Genomic DNA, 27,579 nt, shown 5'->3' with positions numbered 1-27,579 from the left:
CCTGTTCACATGTACTTAGCAAGTACATGTGCAGGTACACGTGAAATGCAAACTATTTACATGGCAACGCACAGCTGGCATCAATCGTGAATCGTTCATCTAGAGCAATTTGGGGGGCAGCTCCGGAGGAGAAGTCAATGTTGTGTGCAACCTCTAGCTGTATCTTGGTCATATGGTCAACATACTCACAACGTGGAGGCTTAAAAACAGCCAACGCTGACTCCATGGACAAGGTACACGAAAATATCGGAATAGGACAACGGCGGTAGGCTGTCTGGGTTTCCACTCCACTGCCTTATTTCATACGGGTCAACATTACAGATGCACGCTATTTTTTCCAAGTACCGTCTCTTGGCGTCTGGGCGCAATCGATCGCGATACATCCCTTTGTCTTTTGTGCTGATTTTAAGCATGGTTCTGCTTCCAACACAGTGTGTATGTTTTGATTTGTGGCTGCGGCGTGACATCAACTCCAAAGCCTTATAAGTGTGGGGGAACCTGCAGTCAGCTGAGACTGAAGAAGTCACTTAGGCTACGTCCACACTTATGCGTTTTTGTTTGAAAACCCATCGTTTTCTCTCCGTTTTGGCCTCCCGTCCACACTGAGACGGCGTTTTCCCCAAGGAAAAACACAGCGTTTTGAAAACGCTCTCGAAGATGCATACATTTCGAAACGGAGCTGTCCCGTCGCAGTGTGGACACTCCAAAACGCAGACTTTCTAAAACAATGGCGCATTTTTGTCATGTGATGCAGTCATGTGACCAATTAAACAGCAGTTGTTTTGTTTGCTCTAAATTTTGGCAGCCCTATTAAAGATTTAATATCAGTCTGTACATGCTCCAGATAGCTTTTCTTTAAATTATTTAATTCTCACTCGCTTTGGCAACTTTGTACTTTTGTGTTACTCGCAGCAACAACTCCACCTCATTGTTAGTCCATTTAAAAAACTCGGTGCTTTTCCTCGACCTTTTGCCGCGACGTTTCAACGAGCCGGAAAGTAAATAAACGGCAGACAGAAATGAGGTAGGTCAAATCTTCTTGCGCTTCACGCATGCGCAGTACTGGAAAGTAAGCGTTTTCGGCCGTTTCAATGTGGACGCACAACTCTCTGAAAACGCTAGTGTGGACGTGGAGCGTTTTCAGACGAAAATGCCGTTTTCAAATTTATCCGGACTAGTGTGCATGTAGACGAAACGTTTCTCATACTGAAAAAGCTAGGTCTAGATGAACAGAATCAACTTTCTAGGATTTCTTTATTTGGATGATTGAGCAAGCTATCAAGACAGTAACATAAACCATTTTAAAATCTGCTAATTTCTTTCTAAAATGTGTATGCTGAATAAAATGTAAGAGGAACACTAGTTTGACATGATATAACCACAAATTTGATAACATTAAATTTATACCTGCAGTGCAAGATGCAAATCATTTATGCAAATCAGCGATCACTAAGACTCATGTTAAATTTATAGCTAGCTGAAGTTGCTCTTACTTGGCGTTTGTTCCGACCCAATAGATGATACCATTTTCATCAAAATCGTGTTGGTGCCTGAAAGTGAAGGTCTGCCCTTCCCTCAGCTTCCGCACAAAGACAAAGGATGAGCGCTCGAAGTCGTACCACTGCTTTGCCACCTAGAGGAAGAAGAGGCCAAAGAGGAAGAGAGGAAGGGAAGTCAAAAATCATCTGGAATCAGGTTGATACACAACAAAAAAGTAAGATCAAAACACATTGGTTCCCAAAGGGGTTGGGGGTTCTTTTTCATGCTTTGGTTCTTTTTCATAAGAAAGAAAAAAATATGAAAAAGATTTTTTTTTTTCATAAAAAAATCTTTTTTTCTTATGAAAAAAAGATTTAACGAAAGTCAGACTTGGGCATGCTGTCTGTGAACGGCCATAAATAAACTTGACTTAGAGTACCAAAAATGTGATTTTTTTCCCCCCCGCACTGTCCAAGTATTTCCTAGCTGTATTTTGGTTGAATGCATTTTTAGTGTCTCCTCACCATCTTCAGCAGGTACTGCTCCAGAGACTCCACAGTTGCAAGTGGTTCCATCTTCAACATACGACCTGTCCGGTCGATCAGGGCCGTCTCTCCCGGCGCTCGCTCCAGCCGGAACCGCAATCTCCGTGTAAGAATCTAAAGCACAGAAACATATTTTATCACAGGCTGTGATTATGGCAAGCAACATTACTGAGAGCTTCTCCAAATAACACACCAGGACCTCGAACACACGTTGACTCACCTGCAGGTTGTATGAGGATCCCGGAGTGTCGTACAGGTGCAGAGGTAGGCGTTCTATTGACTCCAGGACAGCTATCAGTTTACGGATTAAGGCAACAGCTGGTCGGCTAAACACACACACAGAATCATTTATCAACTTTAATCAGTTCAAACAAAACATAGGCAGTTTAAACATCTTCGACAGTGCTATGTGACCAAGTAGAATCCAAGTGATAACTAAGGAGACTAAAGGATCCTTCAGTTCTTCATAATGATTTTATATTTCAGTCAAACTAGGCTGGAGACTACAGCGCAAACAAAATTACAGCAACTGTGTGTAATGAACTCGGGATTTCACTGCATTTGTCATTTTTGCTTTAAAAAATGTACACATTTAGAGTTGGGTAAATTTCTCAAATCTGAAACACAAAATCCTCCAGAAATAGTGACATAGTTGCAGCCTGATGGCTATATAACTGCAAAATAACAAATGCTTGGCAAGCTCGCTTCGATATGGGAATATAACCAGTAGGGCTTCCACAAACGATTATTTTGATAGTCAACTAGTCACCTATTATTTTTGCGAATAGTCAACTAATCAGATCATGCATCCATTGGATGTAAAACGTACAGCTTATTCCATCGGCATGCATCTGGTCATTCATATATATATATATATATATATATATATATATATATATATATATATATATATATATATATATATATATATATATATATATATATATATATATATATATATATATATATATATATATATATATATATATTTATTTATTTATTTATTTAAGGTCTGTGCTAACTAAAAATAAAGAAAGATGATAGTTTATTAAACTCAGTCGTCTGCTCTTTGCTCCCTAAAATTTAACAGGACATTGGAGTAAAATCTCTACCATCTCACACTTCTGTTTAATCAGTTTTCTGTTCGACATTTATTCAGCTGTGTAAAAACTGTAACTTTAATCTCAGCCAAACAGGAACAAATAAAACACTGAAAAAAAACAAACAATACAATTTTTAAAAGTTATCTAAGTGACTTATATATCATGTTTAAACTGAGTAGCGAAAGCTCGCGGGGTGTTTGAAAACGATGTACCGGGAGTCCGGTGTTCTTGCCAGATCTAGTGAGCCTTGAGCTGTTGGGTAAGAGAGGTCTCAGAAAACGTCGGAGCACTTTTGCAGATATTTGAAGTTTACACAGTTACCTTCTCACCTGAAAATATGTTAAAAGTTTATTTTGTGACCCAGGAACAGTCATAAGAGTAATATTAAAACTAAGTAGCTGCCGCCATTGTTGGAAACTGAAATTGGCTGGGCCGCACTATGAATCCCGGGATAGGTTGGGGCACGAAGGATACACCCGACCCATCCTTGAAATCTGGGGAAATGAAGGACGCATTTGGTCCCGTCGCTGTAACATAATCGGCCTACAAATGCAACCGCCAAAGGATATGGCCCCTGAATTTGTATACAGCTATAAGACTGGAGATTGCTGCTCCGCCATCTTCTGTTTCAGTCCGTTATTACACTCTTAAATCCTACTGCTTATACCTGCGTCTTTCGGGATCTTACAAAGCTTCAAACGACGCATCAACTATTAAATTTGTCGTTGCCGATTTTGATAGTAGACATAATCGTGACTAGTCGACAAATCGTGACAGCCCTAATAACCAGAATGCAACCAGCAGGCACTCCCTGCTTGCAAAGACAGGGACTGCTCAGTGCAGACCAACCCCGACTGTCTGCGTTTATGCGTTTAGTAAAGCTTGTGATTGCCTTACAATCAGAAGTGATTGAGCAGTCAACACCCTCAACCTCTGGGCAACCAGCTGGTTACCTCAACTACTTGTAATTGTTCTCGTGATCACCAGGCAACCACAGACTTTGTCCTAGTCCGAGGGAGGTTGCCATCCTATTTGTACTCTAGTGTGACTAAGCTATCACTTTTTTAGTTGTCATTCTGACTAACTTTGTCTGCCCTTTGTCATTCTCTGTATATCTTTTCTCTTTAAATCAAATTTTTTGGGTCTACTTCATGTAGAAATGTCCATCTTTCTTTTCCTTGTCTCTGTTTGAACAAACAACAAGTATACTGTCCTATAAATCATTATGCATAAGAGTGCTTTGTTTTCATTTATCGAATTCAGAATATGAGCATGACATTACCTTTCATCATCTTCATTCTCGCTGAAAGCCGCCTTAAAGACATTGATTCTTTCCATTAAAGGCTTACAATCATGTTTCAGGTCCAGTTCCACACTCTACACAGAAGCATAAGACATGTCAAATTTTCATCTTTAAGGACAGGGGTGGTCCCCCTTCACCTCTAGAACTAGCATGAATTCAAAAACATTCCTCAGATTTTGATCCATATTGACACGACAGCACCATGCAACTAATACAGATCTATCATCTACACATCCAGCCACATCAACTGTAACTGGACCCACACAAGAAGTAGATACGCAGTATTAACTTGTAAATAAAAAATTTTTTTTGTGTGTGTGTATATATATATATATATATATATATATATATATATATATATATACATATACATATACATACATATATATATATATATATATATATATATATATATATATATACATACATATATATATATATATATATATATATATACATACATATATATATATATATATATATATATATATACATACATATATATATATATATATATATATATATATATATATATATATATATATATATATATATATATATATATATATATATATATATATATATATATATATATATATACACATACATATATATATATATATATATATATATATATATATATATATATAACAAAATATAAAATATACTAATTAAGGCCTTTATTTGAAAACCAGTACCTTAGAATATTTCAATAAAGAATAAATAATCAGATGAATGAGAGATTTAGAATTAGCTCACATTGTTAAGGACTGTAAACAGAGCCTGGACCAAGCCACTGCTACACATCTCATACGGAGAAATCGTGTTTTCATCCTTCAAAACTACAATCAGGTTTTCCAGAGCCGTTTTCATCAGGTCCCTCCATGTGTTCTCCCCTTCAATACACTGTTAACAATATAAGTCATAAGCATGTAAGCATTTACATTACTGTTTATTATTGCAATCCAATGAGAGTCTGTCTACTAATGTGTACTTGTGTACCTGTCTGTTGGTGTGCAGCTCCCAAGCAGACTCCAGCTGTGTTGAAATGTTCCGGAGAGTAACCACCACTCCTCTGGGCATGCTTTCTACAGCTTTGAAATGATCATCATATAGCTCTCTTGCCATACTTTTCACCTTCTGCTTTGTCTTCTCCAGTTTTGACTTTAATTTCCTGCCTCGCTTCCCCGTCCAACCAGTCACAAACTCTGAGCCTACTCAGGCACATGCGAACACACACAAAGACACACGAAAATGAGACATTTAACAACGCTGCTGAACACGTTTGTAAATTTCAACGGGAAGAATATTTTCCTTTGTTTGATAGCTTACCTGTATACATTTTGCTTATTAGACAATGAGACTCACCCAAGGATGTTTCTGCTGTGAAAGAGTGCTTGGTTCCTCTGTTAGACTCAAAGACAAAGCCAGGCAGGTCTTCCTTCAGGATGGTGGCCTGCTGCCCATCTGAGTTGTGGATAGCAATCTCTCCATCCTTCAGGCAGGTCAGAGACCAGTTCCCTACGGTCAGCTTGGTGGGGCCAACACTGGACAAGATGGGCTGACTGGCTGTTACTGGCTTCACCTGACTCCGTGCCCGCTGTAGCTTCTCCAAGAACTCGCTGCGAGACTCTGCAGCCCAAAAGAGATGGACCATTGTCAGCAGAACAAAATGACAGATATGCAAGTGCATTATAAGCATGTTAACTCATACCGGAGCTGTCCGATCCCCCTTCTGGACTTCCGCTGGAGTACATGGTGGCTAGCTTCCCATCCAGGATGAACCTGAACCAGCCATTGGAGCCATTGGAGAGCTCAAGGGCAGCAGCGTCAGACCAGATGTAGAGACAGTCCCTGCCTCTGATGATGGACCAGTCCCTCCAGTGGTATGGCTTCCCCTGCTGGATCTCCCTAGCATCCTCCTGCACCTCTTCCTCCTGCGAGAAAAATGTGTATATATGATATACACATACTGAAGACTAAATCTTAAGCTTCATCTCATCGTCCTCTCGGTGTATACCTTCTCAGGTTTTGCTTCATCCTCGTTCTCATCATCAGATGCTGGTCCAGCCAAAGTCGACACCTTGTTGATGACGCCTAGTCGAGCCAGCTGGTCAAGGAAAACATCTCCACCCTTATCCACCAGATCCCTTATGATCTGCAGAGCCAGAAGGTGACCGTCGTCATCGTCCTGACACAGGGAGAGAGAGAAAGCAAGAAAACATTTTATCATATCCCTCCTTAAAAGAAGAAAAAAGATATAGGACATATGTGTCTGGCTAAAATACATGTAGTGTGTAGGCATGCTTAGACTGTCACATAACAGTACGACATCATGGTGAAAAATGTTGGTTTTTTTTGTTTTTTTTAAGAAGATCAACCTCAGGTAAAACATCATGTCTTGTGGTCAAAACACTAAAGTGGTTCCTTAGTCTTTATCATCCCTGTGTTGCACATCTTTGCATCTCTATTTCCTCAGGCTGTCTAGAGTGGGGAAGAAGCTGCGTTAACCATAACACACTGCTCAGAAATGTGACACTACTTTATAAAGAGTTGAGAGACTTTGAACAAGATCTGGGATGCCACATTAGTGAATATACATTACAAAAAATTAAATTAAATTAAATAAAAACTACAAAGGAAAACCTTTCCCTGTTCAAAAACACAAACATGGACAACAGATTTGGAATCAGACTGCTGGTAAATGAAACATACACTGCTGAAACAGAACATTGAAATGCAGGATAAGATAGCGGACTTGAAGAACTGTGATGGAAAAAAATAACCTCCAGATCTATGGTGTAGCCGAAAAAAAAGGATTTAAAACTTAGAGTTAGTTAACATAACATGTAATTAACTGTGGGAGGTAGCCCAGCTTCGTTGAGAAAATTCACACAGCCTTAATCAGCTGAAGGAGAAATGCTCACCACTGGACCACTGTGCTGTGTGGCACTCAAGCACCCAAAACCATGTAAGTCAATGTGATCATCACCTTTCGGCCTTTGTAGTATATACACGGCAGCGTTTGAATAATTGTAATTAATTAATTTAATTAAGCATCTGCTTAAGCTAGTGTTCATTCTCTGTTGGGCTAAAATTTGATCTATTCCAACTAGGTATGTCCTGCTAAGATTCTGGGTTTTGGAAGGTTTGACAAATAAGACCCAAAAGGATGTCTGTGTCTGTGTATTTGAGTGTTTGTACCTCTTGATCGAGGACAGTAGCTGTGATCTCCACCAGCACCGTGGGCAAGTTATGTCCCGCCTCGCTGTCACACACCTCCTTCAGCAGCACTTCGCTGCTATAGTGAACCATTTTCCTGATCAAAGCCAGACTAGCTTTCCTGAAAACCATCAAAATAGAAACATGCAACTTCATTTTTCTAGTGAGAACTCCCAGCCTGGTTTTAATTATAGACAGCAGTTCCTTTTATGTCCACTTCTGCTCCTTTAATTAAGATTTGCACTGGACATAGTAGTGAAGTTTGATTCAGAACAGAAAGAACACAATGTAATATGATTCGATTAACTCATGTAAATTCGACAATATTTAAAGTTTATCTGATGTAGCCTAGTAAACAATGGTAAATTAAGGTGAATGAATGGCTGCTGCAGAGTGCTTAGACACTGTCATTTACCTAATAGAAGGCAGCATGGTATGCTGAAATGTTTGTGCAAAAACAGGCAGAAGTCTCTTTAGGTAGATAGGAGCCATTTCTGGGTCTCCTTTGGGTTCACTGCCCTCCTCCTCCTCTTTGTTAAGATCTTTCTTCTTCTTGTCATCACTCTTGTTCACTGGACACATCCAGTCTCCTGAAACACACAGATTGTTTGCCTTTCGAAACCGATAGACATTTGTGCATCACTCTCTGTCAGCAAAACCAAGTGCAGGTAAGCATAAAGCACATCTACTGTAGGTGCAAAGGGCCTGGTTAATTGGGTTAATTTCAGTTTGTTTGTTTTTTTAGACATTGCAAGGAAACTTCAGTTTTTGGCATAAGAAAGGCAAAAGTGCAAAATTAACACAAGTCAGAGACAGAAAAGGCACGTTACAACGAAATGATATAGCAGCGGAACCAGCAATAGCAGTAGTGGTCTTGCATAGACCTGGTTTACTTACCAGGAGACTGCAGTATAGCTACAACTTCACTGTGTCCCCTCTCCCTAGCCTTGTCCAGAGGTGTTTTTCCATCCTCATCCCTCAGGTCAGGGTTGGCCCCATGACGCAGGAGAGTCTGCACACACACATTACAAAGGAAGCAATGCGCAAAAAAAAAAAAAAAATTAAAATCAGTCAACAAAACACATTACTCCAGAAAAAAAAATGTTTCAGAAACTGGACTACTGCAGGACTAAACGTGCATTTCATCCTTAGCTTTCGTGTGTTACCTTGGCTACTTGCGGGCGTCCAAAACAGGCAGCATAGTGCAGTGACGATGACCTCTGACCTCTATTGACATCTGCTCCTCTCTCACAAAGAAACTCAACCTACAACAACAGACAGTTGGTGAAACTGAAATTAAATAATACACGGATAACAATTTGTAATAGTATTAAACTGAAAAACTAATATCATTGTCAGTTAGATGTTCTTCAGTTAATTTAGTCCAGATTAAATGGCAAGTTTTATCGTTACCATTTCTTGCGTGCCGAAAGCTGAAGCCCAGTTGAGCAGCGTCTGTCCGACATCATCCATAAAGTTCACCTCAAATGCTACAAAAAAACATTCCATTATTACCGATAACGCACACACACACACAAACAACCTTCAGCAAAACACCACCTGTTTTCTACCTAATTTCACTGAAGTTTAACCTGTCAATACGTTTAAAGCCTATACTTTTGAAGCCAACTTTAAAACCAAGTTCTATTATTTTTTTTGTAATACATATGCAAATATATAACAGTCTAGCTGATATGATTACAAAGTTAAAAGGAAGTGTGATGAAATTTTTCCAAACTATCAACACTCAGACTCATGGCTTCTGTAATATTTATTAGTTTGCATCATCACCTCCAGTGTCAATGGCATCGATGAGAGCATCTGTGTCCTTGCTACGGATACAGTCGATGAGCTGTCGGTGTGATCTCTCCCCAGAACTGTCCAGACGTCGCAGCCCTGGGATCCTGCCCGTCGACCCTGCTGTGGACTTTGGCAGCGCTTTTCGCCCCTCAAACAGGAGCACCAGCAGGAGGTCAACCAGCCGCATGGTGTCCAGTACACAGCGCTCATCTCCTCCCAGCGCTGACTCCATCGAATCGGGCAGTGCTGAACGCAACAAGTCCTGGACACCCAGAAAGAGAACATTTAATGTTGATCAGACTTCTTACTTAATAAAGTAATAAATACATCTTCATTCAAGGTGTTTTGACCTACATGTGTCACTAGCGGAGACCCCCTGCAGAGTGTTGACAGCAGGCTGACAATGGTAGACACCTGGTTGCTCAATTTCGAGTCAGAAGCCGAGGGGCCTGCACCTGCTGAAGGCCGGCCTGGCTTGCAGGAAGATGCGGGGCCTGACACTGTCCCTCCAGCAGCCGCCATGCGGGACAGCAGCTCCTCTGTCAAGCCATGTTTGGCTAAAGGGGCAGGGTCTACACCACGACGTGTGAACCGGTCAGCCAGTGAGGCAAAGCAGCGCAAAGCACCGTCTGACACCTGCAGGAGAGGAGAGTTTTGAGTTATAGCATATTCAGCCTGAACAAGGTTAAAGATCTAGCAATGCTTTTCACAATTTTCCCTCTTTAATGAGCTTCTAAAAGGAAATTCGAGTTATTAATGTTCCAACACAGTACCTTTTAAACAAAACATTATAATTTAATTAGTTCTAAAAGTCCCACTACTTCTTTCTTTAAATCATTTTTCTCAGAGGCACAAAGCTATAGTCTCTGTGTTGAAGCTAGGAGTTGTTACAGCATTAGGAGAGAACAAAAACCTAATCTTTCATTGTAATATCTATTCATAGAGAAAGAGACAATCCAAACTCTGAAACTTCAGTTATCTCAATACTTGGTGCACCCCCTTCATATAGTAGAAAGAAGCAGTTTTAGCTCCACCCCTTTTATGACCACCCTCAGTTTAGGAAAAGTGGCAAATAACACAAATAAGAAGGGAGGGCAGCAACTATTTCAAAGTCTCTTTCATACCATGTATTTGTAATCAGAAAAGTGCATTAACTGGATGCAACCCCTGTTCTATATTTACCTGGTGGTCTTCGTGTTTGAGGAGGCTAGACAGAGACTCCACACAGGTCTCCAGAGAAGAGTCCTGGGGCTCCATTTTGCTGCAAAGGCGGGACACAACAGCCATGGCTGAGTGCAGAGTGTCTTTATGAACAAGGTGCCCACTGTCTCGGATGAAACTCAGCACACAGTTCAGCCCACCTGCCTCAAACACTGCGCCAGACTCTCTGGTACAGATCAACTCCAGCACCTGGAGAAACACGAAAACATATGTTCAAACTTAATCTCTAGAAGGAATATGTAACTCCAAATCTTGGTGTACCTGAATCACAGACTTCTCCAAACTATGCCATTAGATAACATTTTTGGGTGAGTCAATGATTTATTTAAAGCACTCAACATAGAGACTGATCTCCCATCATCCTCACTAATTGATATTTCTACCTTTTCTCAGAAGATCAAAAAAAGAAAATTTGAAAAATTGAGAATAACAGGATCAAATGACAGAAAAACAGACAATCTAGTGGATAAAGAACCCCTCTGGGCCTCTAGCACAAGTCTGATCTAACACATCGGACTGGTGACAAAGTAAGGCCTGAATAAACACCACTGTTTGGGAAAATAATTAATAAACATCTGGCAGCACATTGTTGTGATCTCATGTCTATGGCATAGCTCTGTCTCCAAACCCCAAAGAACCCCACCCAAACAGAGAAGCAGCTGATCAAAACTTCATCTCATGTGTTAGCTTTCTGTTCAGGACAATAACACAGCAACAGATCAGGGAGATGCCCTCCTCTCTGATTAGACTCCATTGAGGTTTTAAATACTCAAGTATTTGACTTTTTTGTATTAGTATTATTATTTTCCACAAATTTTACCTGTTCCACTATCATACTGCTTAAAGTGTAAAAATCACATGCGTGCCACACAGCCCAATGCTTTGAGAAAATCTGTGACAATTGTGTGCAGGAAACAGCTGGAGACACTGAAGAGCGTGTTGACAGTCAGCCCAGTAGGAAAAGATGAAACTGTAATTTAGTTCAATAGATTAAAGGTTGTAACTATTTCATCAACTGCTGCAACAGCAATAATCAAGTTTAATCAAGACATATGTAACAGCACATGCTGTGCATCATGTCTGGTTCTCCTGTACAGCAGTGGGATCAGCTGCTTGCGACTGATATTACCCTTGTTTTGATGAGCCAGGGTAGTGTGTTAGAACTATAACAGAACATATACTTTCAGTCAATTCATGTCGTGATACAAGATTTTAGTGGTGAAGTGAGGAGGTGTGATTTCAATGATTCAATGATTGTTCCAAATGTTAATACATTACTATATGACATGAGCAACTATGTATACAACTTTCCTTCACATATGGACTTTCAATGTGTGACAGATGTCATGTCAGATCACAAGACTTCCTCTTATATAAGGAAGTACGTTCCAATTTTGAGGATTTATTTGAAAGCCCAGCAAAGCAAGCTGGACTGAGGCTTTTGGCTTATGTTTAAAAGCTGTCAACAACCACCATAAGACAAGAAACAGATCAGACAAATGAAATGGGCCTCTCTCTTATAGTCAGTTGTCTCCTACCTTGACACACTGCTCAGCCAGGTCTCTGCTGGTCCTGTTGTTCAACTCCACTACCACCAGTCGATTACACAGCGCTTTGATGGCCCCATCCACTCCCACAATCCTGCGGGTACATTCTGCCGACACGTCCAGGTAGTAGGTTATTGCTCGGGCTGTAACCTCCAGCACGTTATCTGGAGCACTCTCATCCAAGAAGATCTTACAGAGTGCTGGAAGGAATGTCCGAGGAGGACATCTGGCAGATAAGAGAGGGGTGACGGTGAGGAAGAGAGAGTGCTGAATTCTGAAATCATGACCACCAACTGAATGCTTGTGAGACAAATACACAAACTTACGTCTCAAAGCAGCGGTCGACGTTATCTGACATGAGCAGTAGCATGCAGAGTTGCTCCAGAGCAATGAGTTGCATGTCACGCTCATCACCCTGACCCATCTGCAGCCACTCCAGCAGGGTGTCTGGGTCCACATCGGCCATGATGGCTAGCCTAAAGCAACAGAAATATACAGAAATCTTATTACTGTCACTCACAGCTGTCATTTATGTGCAAGCAATCAAAGTAGAGATGAAAGATGCATAATTTAGCTACATTTAAGTAGCTAACCGAGCCCCCGTGTAAGCTATTACCGTATTTTCACGACCATAAGGCGCACTTAAAAGTCTTAGATTTTCTTCAAAAAGTACGGCGCGCCCTATAGCGCAGTGTGCCCTGTGTGTTGTAAGGAGGACGTAGTAGAGAACACCATGAGAACGCTAAAGGGTGAAGTGTGGGGGCAACCCTGAAAATGGCAAAGAGACACGCTTATGAAGCACAGTTTAAACTGAAGGCCATCAGCTACGCAGAGGAACATGGAAATCGAGCAACGGCGAGAGAATTTAAGATTAACGAATCGATGGTTCGCAAATGGAGGAAGCTAGAAAACAAGCTCCGGCAGGTCAAGAAAACGCAGCTGAGTTTCCGCGGACATAAGGCGAGGTGGCCCGAGTTGGAGGAAAGACTCGAGCGGTGGATCATCGAGCAAAGAACGAGCGGGAGAAGCGTTTCGACGGTCACCATTCGGCTAAAAGCAGTTTCACTTTCACTTTTTATGAAACGGTGCCATTTTTCCATCCGGACCAGGACTACGGTAGCGCAGCAACTTCCAGCGGATTATAAGGAAAAGCTGGCCATCTTCCGCTCCTACTGCAGCAAACACATCGGCGACAAAAACATCCAGCCCAGCCACATCACAAACATGGACGAGGTCCCGCTCACTTTTGACATCCCGGTGAGTCACACTGTGGAGAAGAAGGGGACCAGCACGGTAGCGATACGCACAACGGGGCACGAAAAGTCTTCTTTTACTGTTGTGCTTGGCTGCCATGCTAATGGACAGAAACTGCCACCTATGGTGATTTTTAAGCGAAAGACTTTGCCTAAAGAGAAGTTTCCAGCAGGAATCATCATTAAGGCAAATGAAAAGGGCTGGATGGATGAGGAAATGATGAAAGAGTGGCTGAGGGAGGTGTATGTAAGGAGACCAGGTGGTTTTTTCCACGCATCACCATCGCTCTTAATCTGTGACTCTATGCGTGCCCATCTCACAGCCGATGTGAAAAAAACTAGTGAAACAAATGAACTGTGAGCTTGCTGTCATTCCGGGAGGCCTGACAAAGGATCTCCAACCGCTGGACATCGGTGTGAACCGCCCGTTCAAAGTAAGGCTGCGAGCGGCCTGGGAGCGATGGATGACCGATGGAGACCACAGTTTCACCAAGAGTGGAAGGCAGCGCCGGGCGAGTTACGCCACAATTTGCGAATGGATTGTAGATGCTTGGGCTAACATGTCTGCTGGCACTGTTGTTCGAGCTTTCGCAAAAGCCGGCATCATTTCCGAGGAGCCGCACGGCACGGAAAGTGACTCTGACAGTGAAGAAAGTGAACCTGGCATGTTTGATGGAGATTTAGCGCAGCTGTTCAATTCAGACACAGAGGATGAGGACTTCGATGGGTTTGATTGATGATAAAAATGTGAGCACCAAACTTTGTTTTGCTCCTGCTTTATTTTTAAATACGCACACTTGTGTGCTTGTGTGTTGTTGATGATGACGATTACTGGTAATAAAAATGTGAGTAAGGTACCGAACTCAGGTTTGCTCCCGCTTTATTTTTAAATACGCATACGGTACTTATATGCGCCCTATGATCCAGTGCGCCTTATGTGTGTGTTAAATACAGTAATGGCACACATAACTGAGACTGCGCCTTTTAGTACAGTGCGTCTTATGGTCGTGAAAATACGGTACTGTACTAATGCTCAAACAAATCTGATTTGTACGGTTTATTTATTGTTAGATATAATTAAAAGTGTTAGCACTTCCTATTAAATGTGATTTTGTTGGCCAGCTCGCTGTAATTTACCCAAGCTATATGATCCTGATCATGTTTTAATTTGTACCAATAGGGGGGGGTAACAAAAAACTTACTTGCCAGATATATCACCTTTGGGGGTTTGTATCAATTTGCCATTCATTTGTAACAGCATTTTTCAACGCTTCCTTACTTGACAATGACGTCACTAAGTGAAATACGATCTGAAGCTACATCAGTTTTTTGGTATCTGTTATGTGGACTTTGTGTGCAATCAGTGTGCTGGAAGTAAAATAAATTATTATAATTTAAAAACAAAAAACCAACAAACAAAATGAAAGCCTCACCTAGCTTCCCGTTGGCTACCCGGTCTGGCTCAACACCCAATCAGTTGTGTCGCTGTTTGGGACTCATCCAACCAACCAGAGAGAGAGAATGGGAAAGGGAACACACTTAAGAGGAAGTGCTGACGTTCACAGGGATTTCTGGGACATGAAGTCTCTCTACCTGCAAACAGGAAGAACAGAGGAGAAAGGCTCAATTGACATTCATCTGTCTGTACATGAAACACACTAAAATGATTATCTGATCCACATTTAGAAAAACAGAAGGGCCGAAAACCAATGCTAAAGTAAAGGTGGCAAAAAAAATAAATAAAAAATGCAGTTCATCTAATGGACACAAATTGGGGTCCAGCCACACCAACTCCCATGTCAGTCCTATGTTACAGCATTAATCCCCACCCCCCAAAAAATACAACAACAACACATATTTTCATCCATTTATATATTTACTATTTTATAAAGTGGGAGGTTGAATGTTTTTCCAACTCATCCATCTGGATAACAGAGTTGTGGCTGCTTTGATTTACTGGACCTCTCAAAAGCATTTGTGATGTTGGTGCCTTTAAATGGAACTGACTGACTGATATTAAGGCCACCTTTGAGGTACAGACCATCCACATTTGTACTTCTGTTTTGGTGAGTGAAACTTTTCAGTTTCATTAGTCTGTTATTTAGTACCCACCAGCAGCTACTTGTATCTGTACACTGTATCCATATAGGTTTCTGGATGTAGCTTGATAAACTTGGCACTCCACCCTTTCATTTGCGGTCACTTGTGGCTCCCAAAAACAAAAAACAAAAAAACAACACTAATGGCAGCTGCCAAAGCACTTATATTAAGGCTTTGAAATCTTGACTATTGTTGCAACTATACTCCTACCAGCCACTGACTGAAAGCAGCAGCCTATAAACATTAAGTTTACTGTGACAATGCAAAACTCAATACCAATTTAGAATTTTTTTATTGTTAAACACGTCTTCAAACCAGAGGCTCTGTTCAGAAGCATTACCATGCAGCAGTCCCTGCTGAGAGTCTGTTGGTTGCACCCTAAGTTGATTAGTGGCTAATTTGAAGTCTGCTTGCTTGTTTGACTGTCTGGATATAAACAGGCTGTGCTGATGCAGATCCTCTTATCCACAGATTAATCATCACAACTGGCATCCTGTGCATCCTGACCTCTTCTCAACCCCACCACCACCATGGGGCAACCACAGCAAGACAGAATTTGGCTGGCCCTCCCCCTAACACCTTTTAACCCCTGATAGTGTTTCTATTGTCCAAGTCCAGACAGAAGTTGGGAATTACACAGTGTGATAGAAAACACTTTCTCATTCTTCCTGTTCATGACCAAAGCTTACCCTGTGGAGGTTGTCTAGGCTCTTTGAGTGTAGCTGAGAATTGGAAGGATGCCTCATAGAAACCACTTTCTAGTCTAAAAGCATTAGTTACTGTTCAAAACATTAGATAGTGAAATCCACTATATCAGCGGTCCCCAACCTTTTTTGCGCCACGGACCAGTTTATGCCCGACAATATTTTCATGGACCGGCCTTTAAGGTGTCGCGGATAAATACAACAAAATAAAACTAGTACCGGTATCGAAAAAAAGAAAATTTATTCATAACACACGTGAAAAGACCAAGGAAAACCGAGTAAACGATAGAAATGATAACAAAATAACGCTGAAAACCGATAAAAACCCTGAAAACTATACATTTCACACCTGAGCCTCAACTCTCGCGGCCCGGTACCAAATAACTCACGGACCAGTACTGGTCCGAGCCCCGGGGGGTTGGGGACCGCTGCACTATATATAACAACCAAGACTTTAGGTCAGCCATTAGTATATCAAAGCTTTAAGATATAGTTCGAATTTATAATATAGAAGATCTGGCAATGGCATGTGCCATAACACAATAACTTCAGTAAAGTCAGTGTTTCCAGACGCTACTATCACAACACTCTTAAACCCCTGCCACCACTCTCCCTCTGCACCTCCAGTTCTCTCACAAAGTTTTCCTGCAGCATGGAGGGATACAGCTCAGCTACTGTCACCCTGTAAGAATTGATCAATTGATATGAACTGCATGTGTGGCAACATCTGACAAAGCTCTTGTGACTCATCGAGTAATGCGACCGACTAGCCAATAGGTGACACGTCATATTTTTGGGATCACTTGAAACCCTAGTCGAGTAGGTACTAAAAATGTACCTGGTACCAGGTACTATCACCCTATTGGAAAAGGGTGATAAAACAATTGTCTTATACAGTTGAAAAAAAAATATTTTAGTTTGTATGAGGTGGTGCTGTGTAGGGGTGGGCGATATAAACGATATACGATAGAAACTATATAAATTTGGCCAACGATAGAGATTTTGACTATATCGCTCTATGATTGATTGGTAATTTATTTCAACATGTGAACAATATACAAGTACATTTAGAAAAGAAATAAGAGAGAAAAAAAAATACTATACAAATTACATACAAAAAACCATTCTGATTAATTTACATGTTGAAAGGGAGTGGGAAGAAGTATACACTTATTTAATCCCACCCCTTTGCCATATCGCAATGATGTCGTCAAGCTGCGCCTGTTTTGGTCGAAAGCATCGCAGCGGCTAAAACCATTATCATCTGCAAATTATGCCGGTCGACAGTCATAGCAAAGAGATGAAGCACTTTTGAAATATGGGGAAAGCCAAAAACTGCGCTTCCTCCACTTCCGTAACATTGATTCATTAATGCTGAATTCTCTCGCAGCTGTTCTATTCCCATGTTGTTGCAGTATATTAATAACTAACCTCGTATTGTGGATGAATAATCTCAGTTGTTCTCCTGACTGAAGTTTGGCCCGTGTATAGCATCCTGCTATGCGATTGCATTTGTCCCTAACCACCAGAATCCCTCACGTTAACTTTTATCGAGTGGAAAAAAAGTTGGCGTTCATCCTCCAGCTTCACTGAGCCAATTTCTAACATTCAAAGAGCTCAAGCAAGAACAAGTGTTGTGAAAAATGAAATGTGTCCACTGCAGCCACTGTCTGTGCTTTTCATGCATTAATTTTTCATCCACAAAATTTCTTTCACAGTTTCCCTGTTCCCAGTAAACTCCACTATTGCTCCCTTTTTCATTTTGGCCCACCTGTCAGCCAATCAACATTGGACAATTGCTTACATCATTCAATTCTAGTGACACACAGTCAGGATCCTAGAACGTGCATGGGAGTGCATTTCGGGTGGGGGAAATCTCATCTCCTCCTTCTGTCTGACCAAAAAGTATACGTGGACACAGACATTTGCAGGATTAGTGAGTCACAAAGACACAATACTGGTAGCACATATGAAAAGTTTTACTACTGCACACGTTAAGGACTGCTATGAATTGTTAACTTGGCAGTTGCTGTGTGTTCGAATAGGTATTCCAAATTCAATTTCCAACGAGGAACTCAGGAATTACAACTTATTCAGGAATGCACCGCAAGTCAGACTTGAGGGGGCATTCCAGCTGAAAATTCTATTAGAAACTGAGAAAATCTGACTACAAATGAAACAATCAATTTGGAAGTGACCTCACTCACAGTTCTGACATCCAACTTCAGAGGTAAATATGGCAGCATTTAACCAGGCAAGTATTAAGAACCAATTCTTATTGTACTTACAGCGATCTGGCAAATGGAAAAGCTTCTTAGGGAAATGTGGGTAGACTAAAAAGAAAACTAATTTAACACCAACACATACTGGAGAACACACACCTGTAAAACTTTGTTAAATTATCTAATCACAAAAAATTACTTTCGCATAGACTGTACTGATTTTGTTGAAACCAACTTGCCGAAACATAGCTTTTCCAATAAGGAGTGGATACCTGAGACAAGATTAAAAGAATGTAAGCTCTCCATAAAGCATTTCTTAAACCAGAAAGACAGCAATTGAAACATGGACATTTATTACTCAGTAATTCGGCAAAGTTCGCCTGACATGATTGAAACCTACAGAACAGCTGCCACGCTCACAATATGGTGAAACAGTTACAGTACACCAACATAATAAAAGTTACACATCACATAACAGTTACACAGCAAACTGTTAAGAGAAGTGACCATTAGGTAAATAAAACAAAACAATAATATAAAAATAAATGTTGATGTAGTAACACAAGAAATCAACATTTAAATGTTCCCATGTTGAATTCAAACTTTTATACTTTATATATACGCAATGTTAAAAAGTCGGGCAAAGAAAGCTTTGTTATGACTAATGGAAAACAAACGTTCAGCCATATCCGAGAGAGCTAATCGTATGACCGCAATTTTTATTATTTGACGAGCCATACGGAGCCGAACTATTCACACAAACCAACTTAAGAGATATAGAACAGCTATGGTATTGGAAGCGATAAGCCGTAGAGTTAGCTGTCCAGTTGGGTACATACAGTTTTATAGTCGAGTAGTAGCTTCACTTCCAGATTCGCTAATGTAAAGCATTGGCCGATTTCAGGCCGATAAAACGAAATAAAACTTAAAGAAATCTCCATAATCCCTCAACCTCAGACTCGGCTGCTTTCAATTAAGTCATACAATTGTTTGTCGCTCAATATAAAAGTAATTTCATGTACCGAAACCCGGAAAGCCGGCTAATGTTAGCCGATTAGATAGCCTTAGCACCACGTTAGCTTTCAAAAGCAAGCTGACTTTAACAACAAAAAAGCTTTCTCCCTACTAACAACTGAAGCGTCTGGTCCAAAAATGTTTTTTTAACTATTCAAATCATTTATATCTGTATTTTATGCTTGCTTTGTCAACCAACTATACATGCGGCCTCGGACTTCTAAAGGGAAACCACCGGACTCGAGTTCCACGAGAGCCGAGAGGCCACGATGAAACAGCGGACACAAAACTCAAGCGACAACGGCCTCGATCTTCAGGTCACCAGCAGAACGATTCACTCACCGTTTTTGCTCTTTTCGACAGAGAGACGATCGACAAGTGTATGAATAATTCTTCAGGGTTCAAATACAGGGTATAGAGCCGTTTGTGTCGGGAGTTACGTCAAGGTGTTTCCATTTCTTCTCAAAGAGTCTTAAGAGGTCAGAGTGGACGGCGGCCCGCAAAACACAACAGACCGGACTGAAATGGAGAGCTGAGGCGATTGAGCCCGCTGCCTTCAGAGGTCACTATCTGCCTCGGAAATGCCAATGTTCAAAAGCTATTCGCTTCATTTTTTCATTAATATTCTTAATTATTCTCAAAAATGTATATATCACGACTTGTAAATCACGAGCTCTCACATAAATATCATTTTAAAAAATAATATATAACACACTGAATATTAGCACGGCGTGGATTTAAATTTACAGATGTCCCCAAACAGCTCCCACATCTCCCTTAAACTTTAATTTGTACTTATGTAGAGCCACGAAGTAGCATGTGCAAGTGGCCGTTTGCCACTGTCCCTGCATCAACAGCCATGTATAGTTAGATTACTAGAGGTACACATCAGAAGCGTTTGCAGTTACAACTTAACTAAGGTGTTGATGTAATGCAGAAGTATAAATATATAAAAGTAAAGCAGAAGTACAAATAGAAAAGTAAAAGTAAATATATAAAAGTAAGTATAAATATTTATAGATATTCTAGCTGTAAGGGCCAATATATTTTCCTATATTTTCCAAAGTTTGTTCATAACAAACACCATGTTTGAGCTGTTCATAAGTTCACATGGCAACAGATCTGTGGCCATATGTCTTGGACACTTGGGTAAAAAGAGCTTCTATGCTATCAACTGATCACCACCTGGTGGTGAATTGGATCAGGTGGCGGGGGAAGATGCTGGCCAGACATGGCATACTCAAAGTATATTGAGCAAGCATTGGGGACATCTGGCAGAGGCCCCAGTCCTCCAGATCTTCAATTCCCAGCTCTGACAAGACTTCAATTGCATTCTGAGGGAGGGTGGGGAAAGTGAGTCTGAGTGGACCATGTTCTGCATCTGTATTGTTGAGGCAACTGCAAAATGCTGTGACTGCAAGGGCATTGGTGCCTGTTGTGGCAGTAATCCCAGAACCAGAAGTTCAAGGGAGCTATCAGGTTGAAAAAGAAGTCTTATCGTGCTTGGTTAGCCTGTGGGACTCCAGAAGCAGCTGACAGACCAGCAGGTCAAGCGGAGTGTAGCTGACCCAAAAACTCGGGTGTGGGAGGAGTTGGTTAGACCACTGAACAAGACTTTTGGTCTCAAAGCGGTGGTGGGATGTCACTGACCTCAACTGAGGACATAGGTAAGGCAGTGGAAGGAACACTTAGGGAATACCTCAATCCCACTGTCACGTTTTCTGTATGGAAGAAGAGTGAGGCTGAGGGGGATGACTCGCTTATCACTTGAGGTGAGGTCACTGATTGAGTTGAACAACTGCTCCGTGGTAGGGTAGCTGCGCTGGATGAGATTCACCCTGGATGTTGTGGGGTTACCCTAGCTGACATGTCTCTGCAATGTTGCATGGAGGTCTGGTGGTGGCTTAGATTATATTGCACCAATTCATTACTAGTGTGCATAGGAATTTGTCCAATCAGTCTGCATGTTTTTTGTGGACCTGGAAAATCTATTTGACTGCATATCTCAGGACATCCTGTGTGAGGTATTTAGGGAGTATGGAATGTCTGGCCAGTTGTTACTGGCCATTCGGTCCCTGTACAACTGCAGCAAGAGCTTGGTTTGTATTGAGTACAGTAATTTAGATTCATTTCCAGTGTGTGTTGGTTTCTGCCAGGGCTGCCCTTTGTCACAGATTCATAGTTTTTATGAACAGAATATTTAGACATAGCCAGATGGTGGAGTCTCCAATTATTGGGCTTTGTTGAAAAACATCTTTGTTTTTTGCAGATAATGTGCTTCTGTTGTCTTCATTAGCTTGTGACCTCCAGATTGCTCTGGGATAGTTACTTTTGTAACCTGCTGTAATGTGGATTTTATACCAGGTTTTCGTGGTCAAGAGAACTGAAAGTGGAGGAGTCAGTTTAGCAGTTAAGACACCTTCAAACTCTTATCTATGGTCCAACATGTGGGTAGGGACAGAAGGAACGATTGGCAGAAATTAGCTTCCTCCAAGGGGTGTCTGGGCTCTCCCTTTTGGAGATGATCTTGGTCATTTGAGAGAGCCTCAGATAGGATAAACAAACTTAAAATTGCTCAGCCTATTATGAAAAGTGAGTTTACTACCCTGAATACATCAACAGCCTGTGCGAGTTTTGTAATAAACTCTTCTGCTTTCAGTGGAGGCTCCATTTGTTACAGTAATATAGCAGTATTACTGAGCAACAGAAACACACATGACCTTGTTCTAACAGTGTGAGAACTCAGTGAAAAGCTATAGGATGGAGCCAAACTGTTGGCACTATGATGACGTGACAACTTCCCTAATCACTGCATATTTGCAATTATCATAGGCATTACTTAAGTTTTAGGCAGTGTTGGGAAGGTTACTTTTAAAATGTATTCCATTACAGAATACATGCCCCGAAATGTATTCTGTAACGTATTCCGTTACGTTACTCAATGAGAGTAACGTATTCTGAATACTTTGGATTACTTAATATGTTATCATGCTGTTTACAACTACGTGAATGTACTATTGCTGTGATTTATTACTGTTACTGAAGGTCCGCGGCTCCGAACCCTAGTAAAGGGACCTCTGGATAATACGTCGGGCTCGTAGCCGAAAACTAGCTTTACTTTGTTGTCTGGGTCAACTTTGCTAGCGAGAGACAGAGATAGGCGTTGAAAGGCTGCTCCAACGGAGCTTATTGTTTTTGGAGGAAAACACGAACAAAGCATACAGTCGAGTCTTAATAGCTTACTTACAACTGGGCTCGTCAGGCACTCTTCTTGGCTGCAGTGGTTATTATTATATTTACATGCTTCCAGCTCCCGTTTTTGCTCGATGACAACTCGTACTTCCTTTTTCTCCCTCCCTCCCTCATAGACAAATAACGGGTATGGCAGTCCATTCTCCCTGCAGCACGGACTACACTGCCTATGATGCTACATTCTTTAGAGCTATACTGGTAGCATTCCAACAACAAAAAGGCCTCTCTCATCCAGGAAACACGCAGAGAGAGAGCGTCACCCTGTAACCATGGCGCTGCCGCCTGGAACAACAGAACGTAGCTGTCAAACAAAACCCAAACAGTCCTGACCCGCCACAATATGAAACAGGGAAGTACCGCCGTGTAATCCATTTATTTCAACAAAGTAACTGTATTCTAAATACCACCTTTATAAACGGTAACTGTAACGGAATACAGTTACTCATATTTTGTATTTTAAATACGTAACGGCGGTACATGTATTCCGTTACTCCCCAACACTGGTTTTAGGTGCTCTGTATGTACATAAGACAATAAAAGACAAACATGCCTACAGGAAGGCAGGATGGAATCACAAGGCACTATAGAAATCAAGGCACTTTATATTGTAAGGTAAAAACCTTACAAAAATACAAAGAAAACAGAGAAAACCCCAACAATTATAGGACTCTCTTTAAGCAAGTGCTTTGGTGAGAGTGGGAATGAAAAACTCCCTTTTAACGTTAAGAAACCTCCAGCAGAACCAGGTTCAGGGAGGGGCGGCCATCTGCCGCGCCAGGTTGGGGGTGAGTAGATGAAGACATGACAAAGACATGCTGTGGAAGAGAGACAGGGATTAATAATAACATGTAATTAAATGCAAAGAGGTGTGTAAATACATAGCTCCACGGCGGGTGTTGCAGTATGGGGAAAACCGATTAGGGTTGGTGGTGTACCATGGGCTTTTGTTTACAACTACGCTTCCTCCTCACTGTTACCTAGCCATCCTGTTTTCCCTTGGGACAATCTGCTGGGGGAGAGCCAACGGGGCCTACGCTACCTTTGGCTGCTCCAGCTAGAGGGGCCTAGCTACGGGCTTTTCAAGGGTGCGAAGCCGGTTCAAAAAGTGATTGCAGGAATTTAAGCTGTTAGAAATTACTCGTTGACCTAAATTCTGTCAAAAACAGATCAATCATATCTCTCAGGAAGAATGTCAAGTAATTTGGAGCCAGTAAAAGCATTCCTATCATAAAATAGCTGCTGCAACCAGTTTTTGTTAAAGAGACCAATTTATCCTGGTACAATGTGCCACTGACATTAAAACTAGATGATAGTAGTTCTATAAAAGTATTTGAAGTGACCAAAAAGGACTGGACTGACGACAATATAGGTACAAATACGCAGAGTCATGAAGATACTTCAAAAACAGGTATTCTTTTTAATTTGATCTACAATCCCTTCATGAATCATGTTCACTAGAGTGTATTTACTAATATTAGTAAAGACAGTAGACGTTAAAAACACATAATGACATCAGAAATCACTTTTTAGCCCAACACTGGGTCTCCAGAGCTCCAGAGAGGAGTTACTAAACACACTGAGCAGGAAAGCGCAGGAGGGAAAGAGGAAGAGGCCATGCTGCAGGTAAATCAAATAAGACGTTATCAGTAAGTTGTTAATTAAATGGGCTACACAAAAAGCGGTAAAGAGAGCTAACTTGAAAGAGAATCACCTTTGAGTTAACTTTTTATTTCAAAGCTGCGCTATTACACTTTACACAGAGCCACTTTAATGTCATCTGATATTTGCTGTGCTGTTTTTAACCACATTTAGTAAATCGTAATTGTTTTTGGTTCTTTTGTAAATTGACTTGTTATATGTGTAATATTACTTTATATTTTGGTTTAAATGTATCATGTAGAAAATTCCAGTATTTATTTTCAGATGTTTTTGCCTTTTTTAAAAATATGTGTTTGGTCATATTTGGTCACATTTTATGCATTGCACTATGTACATTCTACTTGTTCTGTCTGCTGGGTTTAGTTTATCTATTGGAAAAGCAATGGTATTTCTTAACCGTAAGATATATTGCCTTACTACTACCGTACTTTGAACTCCGATGATTAGGATGTAGATCTTGAAATGCACCTTCTTTAACAGTTATTTCTGCTGGTAGGGTCAAGTGATTGAATTATGCTGTGGTCCTTTTACCAAATGTCTGAGCGGTACTCAAATTTAGATTGAATTCATGACTCAGTTCTTTGGAGGACATGATCATTTGGAAGGTTTACATTTACCATCTTTAAACCCTTCATAGTCAGTTTTCTAAACCATACAAACCTAAATGTGAAGAAAACAAAGAGATGAATTTAAAGACAGTTTATTTGTACATGTTCAGAACATTTAACTGTACCTACTCGTTCATTCAGTTCACACCTGTACACTGCACAAATGAGATGGCCAGGACAGAGACAGACACTCAATCTCTGCTGCCTCGTACACTTATTGCTGGTCAGTACTTTAGTGTTACCCATCATCATTCAAGAAAATCATGTTAAGAGGACAACATTTACATTTACAAAGTCAAGACTTTTTTTCTTTTTAAACAAACTGATGAGATTTAGGTTTAAGTAACCAGTCAATGCTTTTTACAGCAGATAACAGCACACTCAAAAAAACATTAAACTGTTAGTGTAGTGTTGTTTGAGGGGCAGTTAACCTCAAAAATCACAAGTATGTGTTTTCCTGTGGTCTGCAGTGCTGTTTCCTCATCTAGATTGCTTAGATTTGCAAATATCTACTGTAGATGTGTCTGCTTTTGCTTGAATAAAATGTATGTGGTGCTCAGAGCACAATGTCTTTGAAAAAAAAAAATCATGAATGGGTTCATAAAAAAAATCTAATGAAAAAATAACAAAGTGAAATTGGCAAGTGTGCAAAACTTATACTTGGGGAAAAAAAAAAAAAAACCTCAGGCAACTGAATGTTGCCTTTTAGGACATGCACGCTAACAGCTGTTGGTAGTTTTACCATTAAAGTGGCTTTAATGGTAAAGCAAACACACGGGCAAATGGAAAGGGATACTAACAATATACAGGAGCAGTTATGTCACTTTTTGTTATTGTCCCAGTCTTGACGATAGAGATTGGATTGAGGTCATATGCAAGAGGTGAAAAATGTAACTCAAAAGACTTAACTGATGACCCAGGTATCCCAGGGTTGATCAGTTAAAGTCCCACCTTTATGATGGCATGCTGTGACTTAATTCAAATTAATGCTTAATAACCCAAGAAGTTGCAATACAGCAACACTTAATACAAAATGAATTGTAGTAATCTTTTAATACGCTTTGATCATTAAGATATAGCTCATAATTCTTTACAGTACAAATAATTGTTCCCGTGGCAACACCTCAAGAAAGCAAATCTGATCACAGCAGTGTAATGTTCACAGTTCAGCTGTGGGTTTAACAGCCTATCATTGATGGTTTAGGACATAAGAGCGGTGTGAGGCACTATTAACCTGATGTGTGTATTAAATGATGTGCGCAACTTATGTTGATTGTTTTTATAAATGATCTGACGAATGAAATCTGGGCAGGATTTATCTCCTCTCCTTTCAGAATGTTCTATTGTATCCTCTACTAAAGGGGATAATAAAGGAAGCAACAAGGCATCTTCCCTTTAGCTCTAAAAGCTCTTATTATAGCTATGCAGATGGTTTCTGTTCATGTTACTTAGTCAGGAACTGAGGAAAATCTGACTACCTGACATTTCTCGTGTGTGACTCTGGGTCTCCTACCTGTTGGATACACCCAAAACAGCTCATTCAGGAAGCATCTAGGAGGCGTCCGTGTCACATGCCAGAACCAATGAAACTGGTTCCTTCTCTTGTTTGCACACAGCTCTATCTGAATACAATTGAATCACATTCCCTTCTTTTCAAGGTGAATAAAGCTCAGTCGGTTTCACACAAGACTCTTTTTGATATTGTTAGCCATCATGTTGATCATTCACCAAATTACTGACACCGGCCTCAGTTCGTTTTGAAGCTGAGTTTGAACTCTTCAAGTTCATTCTCATAGATATGAACTGAAGCTCATGTGTCCTGGGGAGGAGTCAGTCTGTGATTTGATCAACAGGTATGTATGACGTATGTATGATGCACAGTTCGTGTGATAAAACATGCCAACCTGGCAGAACTGATTTTTTCAAATGACATAATAAAGGTAAGCGTCAATGTGAGGTGGCATGCAGTGTGCTGGAAAAAGTAAAAGAAAAAAAAAAATCGAAATTCGATCTAGTTTTTTTTTTTTTTTTTTCCAAAATGAGACAGGAAGTGAACTCACAGAATTTTTTTTGGTCTGCTATCTGCATATATTTCAATATGGTGTACCACAAAACCAGTCAGAATGTCCCTCAGAACAATCACAAGTACCACAGTGTGTTAGTGACGTTAAACTCCAGAGACAGTCTCTGTGTGGCGGATCTAAGCTTGGCTGCCTCACAGGAACTTTGTTTTGAGCGTGATGCTGGGAGAGGACTTCCCAGTGCTGTGGGCAGCTGGGTTAGCACTGCTAGCTTTAATATTCAAACTCTCCTGATTTCCTTTGATGGCAGCTTGAAGACGAGACTTCAGGTGAGGCGATGTTGTGATGAGTGACCTGTAGGAGGAAGGAAAATATATAACCGCCTGCTTCATATTCACTGATCCTTAAAAGCAGCATGACAAAACATGGCTTTGCTCTGCATGACATGATTTAATTACTGATGGAGACTGCCAATCTCTCCTTCACAGGTAGGGTGAAACTACAGTGGAAATGATTTTGAACTATA

The 27,579-nt window shown here is 40.7% G+C and overlaps 2 protein-coding genes across 5 annotated transcripts in view; both read right to left on the bottom strand.

Moving 5' to 3' along the window:
- The window catches only part of hectd1 (HECT domain containing 1), a 46,790-nt gene extending 26,738 nt beyond the window's left edge, over positions 1-20,052 (bottom strand). Inside the window, exons 1-21 of the mRNA XM_026191824.2 lie at positions 19,856-20,052; positions 14,907-15,066; positions 12,547-12,696; positions 12,212-12,446; positions 10,635-10,862; positions 9,807-10,088; positions 9,444-9,714; positions 9,066-9,142; positions 8,819-8,917; positions 8,550-8,664; positions 8,068-8,242; positions 7,635-7,773; positions 6,451-6,621; positions 6,145-6,367; positions 5,799-6,062; positions 5,433-5,644; positions 5,190-5,336; positions 4,410-4,504; positions 2,245-2,350; positions 2,004-2,138; positions 1,494-1,633 (exon numbers count right to left, since the gene is read on the bottom strand). Of these exons, the coding sequence (XP_026047609.1) occupies positions 1,494-1,633; positions 2,004-2,138; positions 2,245-2,350; positions 4,410-4,504; positions 5,190-5,336; positions 5,433-5,644; positions 5,799-6,062; positions 6,145-6,367; positions 6,451-6,621; positions 7,635-7,773; positions 8,068-8,242; positions 8,550-8,664; positions 8,819-8,917; positions 9,066-9,142; positions 9,444-9,714; positions 9,807-10,088; positions 10,635-10,862; positions 12,212-12,446; positions 12,547-12,686 (3,254 nt within the window). The 5' untranslated portion in view covers positions 12,687-12,696; positions 14,907-15,066; positions 19,856-20,052. The remainder of the gene's footprint in view (positions 1-1,493; positions 1,634-2,003; positions 2,139-2,244; positions 2,351-4,409; positions 4,505-5,189; positions 5,337-5,432; positions 5,645-5,798; positions 6,063-6,144; positions 6,368-6,450; positions 6,622-7,634; positions 7,774-8,067; positions 8,243-8,549; positions 8,665-8,818; positions 8,918-9,065; positions 9,143-9,443; positions 9,715-9,806; positions 10,089-10,634; positions 10,863-12,211; positions 12,447-12,546; positions 12,697-14,906; positions 15,067-19,855) is intronic.
- A 5,056-nt stretch (positions 20,053-25,108) lies between these two features.
- Positions 25,109-27,579, bottom strand: part of heatr5a (HEAT repeat containing 5a) — a 61,321-nt gene continuing 58,850 nt past the window's right edge. For all 4 annotated transcript variants that reach the window (XM_080293766.1, XM_080293765.1, XM_026191683.2 and 1 more), the window contains one exon: positions 25,109-27,407. In XM_080293766.1, coding sequence (XP_080149892.1) covers positions 27,248-27,407 — 160 coding nt within the window. In that variant the 3' untranslated portion in view covers positions 25,109-27,247. The remainder of the gene's footprint in view (positions 27,408-27,579) is intronic.

This window comes from Astatotilapia calliptera, chromosome 19, assembly GCF_964374335.1.
Source record: "Astatotilapia calliptera chromosome 19, fAstCal68.1, whole genome shotgun sequence".
Lineage (NCBI taxonomy): Eukaryota > Metazoa > Chordata > Actinopteri > Cichliformes > Cichlidae > Astatotilapia > Astatotilapia calliptera.
This window is presented reverse-complemented; position numbering and strand designations above follow the sequence as displayed.